Here is a 10729-nt window from a genome sequence, read left to right as displayed (position 1 = left end):
TAGATGTACCTTAGAGTGTTGGAAACAACTAGGAATGAGGGGTACATCACTTAGGAACTAGTAAGAAAAGATAGGGGAAGAACGAGGTCTCCAAGGGGTCCTGGCGCTCTGAGAGGCGCGGAGTGACATAGCCTGACGGACAGAGTCTGTCCTAAGGCACTCTGAGAGGCGCGACGTGCCAGAGCGTGACGGACGCGGCGCCCCAGCATCCCCCCAATGGGTTGTCCAACTTTATTCTTCGTTTTTGATCTCTAAACCTTCCCAAACTCCCATGGATCATACCCCAAACACTTTGGATTCCTAATTAACTTATAACCCAATGATTTAGACCCGAAATAGTCCTAAAATATGTATTACAACTAACAACGATCAACAACAATCCAATCAACAAGAATGTTAAACTTTCTTTCATGATTCCAACCTCTAACACGAGGTAATTCATGAACTTGAATGATTTGAATGAAATTGGTGTGTGGGTGAAGTAATGCAACATAAAAGAGCCCACATACCTTGTTAGGGATCACCCCCGATGAATATCCACAAAGCTAAACTTGGCGTTCTTGCGTCTTCTTCTTCTTTCTCCTCTTTTCTTCTTACTTTCAAAACCCTAGTCATTTTTCTTAGTGCGTAAACTGAATGAGATCAATTTATACCCCAAAATATTACTCCAAAATGAAATAATTAATTTCCTTAAGGAAAAGACCAGAACACACTTACTAAATCCGGTTTTAGAACATTCACTACTCAACGACCCATCTTCCAAAGGCATATCTCACTAATACGACCTCGGAAATTTGCAAACTTGGCATGGTTGGAAAGTTATTCCAACGAGACTTCCTTCCATATAAACAAATCACCCAAATTCTTCCAAATTTGGGAGTTATGGCCTTTTGAAAATGTCCGAAACTTACTTTTAAAATCTGGAAAATTTCCAGATTTCTTTACTTATTTCCAAATTTGTTCTTTCTTGTTTTTTCTTAGCTTAACCTTAGTTTATATATAATCCGAGATGTTATAATATCTCCTCCTTCGGAACATTTGTCCTCATATGAGAATTCTTTCTCTAAGCTAAGATAGTAATATCATTTCCACCCTCAACCACAAACGCAAGTAATAACATGCTTATGCATAATCTTATAAAGTGCTAAGAAGAGAGTTTAGTACCTTGATCTGCATTCTCTCCGAATTCAAATAGACGAGGATACCTCTTCTTCATATCCTCCTCAGCTTCCCAAGTCACTTCTTCAACAAATTGGTTCTTCCAAAGGACCTCGACCGAAGCAACATCCTTTGTCCTCAACTTGCGAACCTGTCGATCCAAAATCTGAACTGGAACTTATTCATAGGATAAGTTATGCTTAATACCCACATTATATATTGGTACTATCAATGAATGATCACCCAAAAACTTCTTCAACATAGAAATATGAATTATCGGATAAACTGCTCCTAACTTATGGGGTAGCTCCAACTCATAGGCCATATTGCCCATTCTCTTGGAGATTCTATAAGGTCAAATATATCGAGGACCAAGTTTCCCCTTCTTACCAAACATCATATCTCCTTTCACATGTGAAACCTTAGGATACACCTAATCATCTACCTCGAACTGTAATGGCCTTGTTCTAACATCTCTGTAGAACTTTTGGTGACTTTGTGCAGTATTCAACCATTCTTGAATCACTTTCACCTTCTTCATAGCTTGGTTGACTAAATATGGTCCTATCAAACCTTTTTTTCCAACTTTGGACCATCCAATAGGAGATCTGCATCTTCTCCCATAAAGAGCTTCATATGGGGCCTTTTGGATGCTCGAATGATAACTATTGTTGTAAGAGAACTCAATGAGAGGTAGGTGATCATACCAATTTTCCTTAAAGTCGATCACACAATATCTCAACATATCCTCTAAGGTCTGGATAGTGCGATCTGCTTGTCCATCTGTCCGAGGATGAAAAGCAGTGCTCAAATTCACCTTGGAACCCAAACCTTTCTGAAATAATTTCCAGAATTGTGCGGTAAAATGTGCACCCCTGCATGAAATAATGGAGATCGCAACTCCATGAAGTCTTACCACTTACTGAAGTTACAACTAAGAACAATCCTCCACTGAAAAGGTAGTCTTGATCGGCAAGAAATGGGCTGACATTGTCATTCTGTCGATAATCACCCAAATGGAATCATGTTGTCTTTGCGATCTTGGAACGTTTGTGATTGAGTCCATATTAATCATCTCCCACTTCCATTTTGGAAGTTCTATATTCTGAGCTAAACCTCCTGGTCTTTGGTGTTCTACCTTCACTTGATGACAATTTGAACACTTGGAAACAAATTCAGCAATATCTTTCTTCATGCGTTCCCACCAATATACCTCTCTCAAATAACGGTACATTTTGGTAGAACCCGTATGTATGGAATATCTGAAGCTATAAGCTTCCTCCAAGATCCTCTCTTGAAGTCCATCTACCTTAGGTACACATAATTTGCCTTGGTATTTCAACACACCATCCCCCCTTGTTCGAAAGACAATACTCTTTGGCGATGAACACTTGCCTTCAAATCAAGCAGAATAGGGTCTTGGTCTTGCTTTTCTTTCACTTTTGACACAAAGTATGATTCAGCCCCATTAGTCATTATAATGCCTCCTTCCGTGGAGTCCATAAGTGTACTCCCAAACGTGCAAGTCTGTGCATATCTTTTGCTAACTCTCTCTTTTCTTCTTCGACATGGGAAGTACTTCACATGGACAACCTTCTTAAGGCATCAGTAACCACGTTAGCCTTACCTGGGTGGTAAAGAATACTCATGTCATAATCCTTGAGTAATTCCAACCACCTTCTCTGTCTAAGGTTGAGCTCTTTCTGAGTGAACACATATTAGAGGCTCTTGTGATCGATGAATATATCCACATGAAAACCATATAAATAATGACGCCATATATTCAACGCAAAACCTATTGCAGCCAATTCTAAGTCATGAGTTGGATAATTCTTCTCATGAACTTTCAACTGTCTGGAAGCATAAACTATGACCTTGCTATGTTGCATTAACACACAACCCAAGCCAACTCTTGATGCATCACAATACACCACAAAGCCTTGAGTACCCTCTGGTAAGGTCAAAGAGCGGTAGTCAATCTGCTTTTCAACTCCTGAAAGATTTTCTCACAAGTTTCACACCATTGAAACTTGATTGTATTCTGAGTTAACATAGCCAAAGGAGAATATATAGATGAGAATCCTTCAATAAATCTCCTGTAATACCCAGCTAAACCCAAAAAAATCCTTATATCCATCGGAGATGTGGGTCTAGTCCAACTCTGAACAACTTCTATCTTTTGAGTGTCAACTTTAATACCTTCACTAGAAACAATGTGGAATAAGAATGCCACAGACTTAAGCCAAAACTTGCACTTCGAGAATTGGCATGCAACTCCTTATCTCTCAAAGTCTGAAGAACAACCCTTAGGTGACTAGCATGATCTTCTTCATATCTTGAATAAATTAGTTTCTCATCAATGAATACGATGACAAACATATCTAAATAAGGTTTGAAGACTCAGTTCATAAGATCCATGAACGCTATAGGTGCGTTAGTCAAAGCAAAGGACATAACTAGAAATCCATAATGCCCATACCTTGTTCTAAAAGTTTTCTTGAGAATATCACATTTCCTAACCCTCAGCTGATGATAGTGTGATCTAGGTCAATCTTTGAAAAGCAAGAAGCACCCTGAAGTTGATCGAAGAGATCATCTATCCTTGGAAGAATATATTTCTTCTTGAAGGTCACCTTATTTAACTGACGATAACCTATACACATCCTAAGGGACCCATCCTTCTTCCTAAAAAACAAGAACAGAGCGCCCCAAAGTGAGACACTTGGTCGTATAAAGCCTTTATCTACAGATCTTTCAGTTGTTCTTTTACTTCTTTTTAATTCTGCCGGTGCCATTTTGTATGGCTGAATAGACATAGGATGAGTATCTGGGATGACATTTATGCCGAAGTTTATCTCACTTTCAAGAGGGACTCCGGGTAGATCATCAGGATAGATTTTTGGAAACTCATTGACTATAGGAACAGACTGAATAGAAGGTATCTCAACACTTGAGTCATTAACTCTAACTAAGTGATAAATATATCACTTAGAAAATAACTTCCTCGCCTTAAGGTATGAATTGAAGTGACCCTTAGGCACTGCTGAACTACTAAGAGTTACAAAGGATAAACTTGATCGTGGGTCTAATGAAGCATAAACATCAAAAATAAAGACTTTGATCATACTCGTGATAACATCTAGAGAGTTCTCTTGCTCCTGGCGTCTAGTGATAGCATAGAAGCAATTTCCGCGTCCTCCGGAACCAGAAGTAGCTCCTCTGGTGCAACCTTGTTTGGTGGAGCAACTGATGAAGATTGAGCTCTGTTGCATGAATTTTCACCACCTTGCTTATTATTAGGACATTCTCTTATGAAGTGACTCTCTTGACCACACTTAAAACAACCTGTATGGCCATCAAGAAACTTTCTAGGGTAGATTCTACCACATTTACCACACAGAGAACTCCCACTACCCCTTTGTGCCATACTACCTTGAGATTGGGCTAGTCGAGCATTAGAGTGCTGTGAGTTATGACACTATATGTCATGAGGCTCAGGTTTAATTCAAGAATAGCCAACATAGACTATTATTTCTTTTTCTGCTTTTGTGTTAAGCTTATCAATTTTTTTTAATAAATGATTGGCTACAAAGGGATTTTTTTACCTCTGTTTCTTGGCGCAGGTGTACTAGAGGATGATGGTGCACGCCCCTTTGATTTATGTAATTATGGTCGGCTCGAACCACCTTTCTGATGGCCACACTCATTCCCAGTCTTTTCCTTCTTATTTCTGTACTCTTCTCTATACTTCATTTTCTCTTCTTCAACTTGTTGAACATATACCATCAGCCTGTATATATCCATGTAACCTATAAATATGGTAGCCCTACCTTCCGTGCTTGAAGCACGACCCAACCCTGCAACAAACAGGCTCATATTGCTCCTCATGTCTTTCACCATCTCTAGAGCATAGCAAGATAGCTGAGTGAACTTCAGCCCATATTCATGAAATTACTTGGAGTCCTGTTTCAGCGAAAAAGAAATCCCTCAACTAGGATTCCTTTAGTTCACGAGGAAAGAACCTCCCCATGAAGGCTTCCTCGAAGCAAGCCCAACTTGGATGTGGTGCATCCTCAGCCCTACCATCCTTCCATTGATCAAACCATGTTCTTGACACACCTTTAAGTTGGTATGCAGCCAAATCAACCCTCTAAGCATTGACCACATGCATTACCTTATCCACCTTCTTCAACTCCTCTATGAAGTTCTCCGGATATTCAATAGTGTTTGATCCGGTGAAACTAGGGGGATTAATTCTCAGAAACTCACAAACCCTCGAGGTATCAAATCCTTCTTGTCAAGCTGCTCTCTGTTGTCCAACCTGGTTGGTCACAACCTGACTTAGCATCTGCATAACTTTCCAGAATTCGACATTGGTAACCTATCCTTGGGGTTTAACCTCTGGCACATATGTAACCTCTTGTTCCTCATCATTTCTTCGTGGTCGACCTCTCAATGCTCTTCTTGGAGGCATGATTATCTGAAAATACGTGTAAGCACGAATTATAGAGAGACTTTCAGTGATAAACTCTTCACACGAAATAAGAGGTAAGGAGTGAAACATTCCTAAGTTTCGCAGCCTCCTAATCATAGATGTGGTGCGCTTTACACCGTTGACTAAAACTCTACATATATAGCTTCATAGACTCCCTAGGACTCTTGAACTCTGTGCTCTGATACCATATTTGTCACACCCCGAGCCTAAACCCTGGGTGGGACTGACACTCAAAGACCATTGCTGGTCCTTAAGCGAACCCTTGGTCTTGATACTTAAATCAACGAAAGAAAAACCTCAACTTTCACACAAGTAAAACATAATAAAAGAGAAATACATCATGTCATAACTTTGGCAAAAATGGCACTTGAGTCTTAATAACTGAAAACAACTCCAACCTCAAACACTATAGTCTAAGAAGCCTCTAAACGGTCTAGAGAGGGATGTTAAGATAGACCGCACAACATTCTAAAAGATAAGCTAATATAGAAATTAAAAAGGATGTCTCAAGAATGTAAGGAGACTCACCATAACTCTGAAGCTCAATTTGGAATAAACGAAGCGTTGCATGCTGATCTTGGGTACCTGCACTGCATCATGAAGTCATGTAGGCGAACTAGCAACAGTACATCGAATGTACGAGTATGCGATTCAGAGAGCTAAACAATGAATTAAGCTCACGGGGATTAGATGAACTTACCTTTGCTCTGCTTAACTCAAGTGTATATTTAACTTAAATGATATACATATAAAGCAGTTTAAATCACATGCAAGATGTATATATATATATCACCTCTGTGGGAGTTTCTCTAACTAACAACCATCACTATGAGCATAAGTGATGATACGTAAGTAAATATTTAATGAATGCTGCCTCTAAAGATCGAAATCAATATCTTGGCATATCTACAAGATGCATAAGTCTTGTACCACATAATATTGAATAAACATGAATCACTTAGACAAACTATGAATTAAGCCTCATGGCTTGTATGTGTGGACTCATAAGTCTAGCATACATTTAAAAGTATTTGAGTCTAAGATGTATGTGATAAAATGATGTAACCCTAGAAGGGTCAAGTAAGAGTGTGAAGCACACTAAATGGCTAAGTGCATTGACATATGATGAAATGGACATTCACGTGAAGGGGTGAGTAATTATGAAAAGAAAATGTGTTAAAGTTAATGAATGAGGTAACAATATGATAAGAGGCTAATATGAAAGATGAGAGTAATCTCAAATGAGCCTAAGTAAATGTCACCAAAATGTACTCACCTTTGAGAGTGTAAAGCTAATGAAGAGACCAGTCTCTATGAACACACTAATTAATGTATGGAAGTTAATGCATACTTAATACTAATGATGAGATGAGAAATCATCTGACGAGCTATGATGTTCTCATGCTAGAAGCCAACTTCCATGTTGTATGAGTTGAATGTAATGGAACTTTATACTAAGCAGCGATAGGCTAGCTATGAGCGGTGATGCCTTCCTTCGGGAAGGGCGGAGGTTCACGTAACTCTCATGAGATGAGACTATCTGGCATGTCGGGTATGAGTCTCCTTATATCTCCTAGTCTTTGAACCTATACTGCCAATATGGGGATCTAGCAGGGTTAAATTCCCTATATACGCTAGCATGTTTTGGTTCACTTTGGCCGGTGATTCCACCTCTTTTCGGTGTGGGGATTACACACTGGATTTCATGATGCTTACATGATCTATGTCGGTTAAGGTTAAAGTTCCCAAATAAAGAATGAGGCCAGCCTCAATGAATGCACATAATGAAATGAACGATACCAAAGATGTTAGGATAGGATAATCAAGAGGTGATTTAAACTTAAGTAATAACACTAGGTTATTCTTGGTCATTGTACAGTGAACCCAATGAGAGTCTTAAACTACATCATAGGTATGACTGGTGGGTGCACTAGTATATGAAAGAATGAAAATGAAGTACGCATGAATGAATGAAGCAGAGTCTGTGTTTGTTAAAGAAGGCTCCCTAGTAAAGGTCCCATATGTTGAGCCCTCATTTTGGGAAGTCCTAATGTCAAGTCCATGAATCCAAGGTCTCATGGCATATGAAAGAATGATATGAACTACGTGATATACTATGTGCAATATGTGATGTGCTGCTTGTAAAATGATAAGTATGATGATGCATGTTACTCTCATAGCATGAATTTTCCTAATCCAAGTTTGGCAAGTCCACTGACTTTCCTAATCCAAATTTGGCGAGTCCACTAACTTGACTTTCCATAATTCATATCATTAGGAGAGAGATCTTCTTAATCATGCATGTCCTTGGTGTGTGCTTGCATATACCTATACTTAGTACATGTGTGTACTAATCCCATACAACTCTATACTTTTAGGTACAGGCACAGGCGGACGCTAGAGCTTACGATACGACACTGAAGCTATCCGGACGTGGAGCATTCATCCGAACTTGGTAGGCCCTCATGATTTCGAGGACGCTTGCCCATTATATTCCAGCTTAGATATAGGTTTGAGTTAGTGGAGTATGTTCCACTAATGTTTCATTTCCCGTTTTATTTTAGACATTGTATTGGTGTCGTTTTGGCAAGGATACGTTTAATGCAATTATGAACTGCTTCTTTCATTTGATTATTTCTATATTAGATGGTTGATTTGTGCACTCCTATGATGTTAAGTATAATGTGTTTCACATGAAATAAGAAAACAAAAAGTTCAAATTTTCCGCTAAAATTAACCTAGATGAAGTAACGATGACGTATGTAGGCTTGTCTGCAACCTCTGAGAGGTCAACGACGCCGGTCTCGTCTGTGGTCTAGATTTTGGTCTTGACATTAGTTCCCTTATATTTTTTTGAGAAATGAACTCAACTCTTACTCTTTACTTAACTTGAAACTTTAAATCTTAGGGAATACTTAGTTCCCTTATAGCATTTGAGAAATTAACTCAACTGTTGCTCTTTACTTAACTTGAAACTTTAACTCTTAGGGAATACTTAGTTCCCTTATAGCTTTTGAGAAATGAAATCAACTCTTTATCTTTACTTAACTTCAAACTTCAACTTTTTACCTGACTTGAACTTTAAATCTTTTTTAAAAAGTGAAAACGCTTGTGAAAGACTTTAGAAAACTTTAGAAGCTTTACTTTGACTTGTTTCTTAACTTCTAGACTTGGATCCTAGCTTCTTTGACTTTGACCTTTGTTTCATTGAATTAGATTATGGATTCAAGGATCATGATCTCATGTTTATGAATTATTTCACGATGTTAGTTGTACCTTAAAGTGTTGGAAATAACTAGGAATGATGGGTACATAACTTAGGAACTAGTACGAAAAGATAGGGGAAGAACAGGGTATCCAGGGGGTCCTTGTGCTCTAAGAGGAACGGAGCGCCATAGCCTGATGGACATTGGCTGTCCTTTGGCGCGACGAGCCAAAGTCTGATGGACAGACTCTGCTTTGAGGGGCTTTGGTGGCGCGGCGCCCCAACTTCCCCCCAATGGGTTATCTGACTTTCTTCTTCGTTTTTCATCTCTAAACCTTGCCAAACTCTAATGGATACCACCCCAAACACAGATCCCTAATTAACTTATTACCCAATGTTTTGGACCCGAAAACAGTCCTAAAACATGGATTACAACTAACAACGATGAACAACAATCCAATCAACACGAAAGTCAAACTTTATTTTAAGATTCCAACCTCTAACACGAGTTAATTCATGAACTTGACTGATTTGAATGAAATTGGTGTGTGGGTGAAGTAACCCAACACAAAAGAACCCACATAACTTGTTAGGGATCAACTCCGACGAAAATCCACGAAGCTAACCTTGACGTTTTTGTGTCTTCTTCTTCCTTCTCCTCTTTTCTTCTTACTTTCAAAACCTAGTCTATTTTTCTAAGTGCATAAACTGAATGAGATCTGTTTAGACCCCAACATGTTACTCCAAAACGAAATAATTAATTTCCTTAAGGAAAAGACCAAAACACCCTTACTAAATCCGGTTTTGGAACTTTCACTGCTCAACAACCCATCTTCCGAAGGTCATATCTCACTCATAAGACCTCAGAAATTTTCAAACTTGGCGTTTTTGAAAATATCTTCCAATGAGATTTCCATCCGTATAAATAACTCACCCAAATTCTTCCTGAGCTAGGAGTTATGACTTTTTGAAAATGACCAAAACTTACTTTTGAAATCTGGAAATATTCCAGATTTCCTTGTTTCCAAATTTGATCTTTCTTGTTTTTTCTAAGATTAACCTTAGTTTATCTAGAATCCTATATGTTATAGTTACGATCCTATTTCAAAACTAAAGGGTTTCGAAGCCGATTCCGCAACTTCGGCAATTTTGTCAAGTTTTGAAAAAATTACAATTTTAGAGTCGTCACTTAGTTTATATATATATATATATATATATAAATCTCTCTCTCTCTCTCTCTCCCTCCCTCTATCTATCTATCTATCTATCTATCCCTCTATCTCTCCCTCTATCTATCTATCTATCTATCTATCCCTCTATCTATCCCTCTATCTATCTATCTATCTATCTATCTATCTATCTATCTATCTATCTATCTATCTATCTATCTATCTATCTATCTATCTATCTCTCCCTCTATCTATCTATCTATCTATCTATCTATCTATCTATCTATCTATCTATCTATCTATCTATCTATCTATCTATCTATCTATCTATCTATCTATCTATCTATCTATCTATCTATCTATCTATCTATCTATCTATCTATCTATCTATCTATCTATCTATCTATCTATCTATCTATCTATCTATCTATCTATCTATCTATCTATCTATCTATCTATCTATCTATCTATCTATCTATCTATCTATCTATCTATCTATCTATCTATCTATCTATCTATCTATCTATCTATCTATCTATCTATCTATCTATCTATCTATCTATCTATCTATCTATCTATCTATCTATCTATCTATCTATCTATCTATCTATCTATCTATCTATCTATCTATCTATCTATCTATCTATCTATCTATCTATCTATCTATCTATCTATCTATCTATCTATCTATCTATCTATCTA

The 10729-nt window shown here is 37.9% G+C and overlaps 1 protein-coding gene across 1 annotated transcript; it reads right to left on the bottom strand.

Annotated features, from left to right (window-relative positions):
- Positions 1-4297: 4297 nt before the first annotated feature.
- Positions 4298-5058, bottom strand: LOC107019596. The gene is made up of 2 exons (XM_015220025.1): positions 4845-5058; positions 4298-4602 (listed from the first exon to the last, which is right to left on the bottom strand). The coding sequence occupies exons 1-2, from the start codon at positions 5056-5058 to the stop codon at positions 4298-4300; spliced, it is 519 nt and encodes a 172-aa protein (XP_015075511.1).
- Positions 5059-10729: the final 5671 nt, after the last annotated feature.

The sequence above is a fragment of the Solanum pennellii genome, chromosome 5 (assembly GCF_001406875.1).
Source record: "Solanum pennellii chromosome 5, SPENNV200".
NCBI lineage: Eukaryota > Viridiplantae > Streptophyta > Magnoliopsida > Solanales > Solanaceae > Solanum > Solanum pennellii.
Note: the sequence above shows the minus strand (reverse complement) of the source record. Positions and strands in the feature narration are given on the sequence as shown.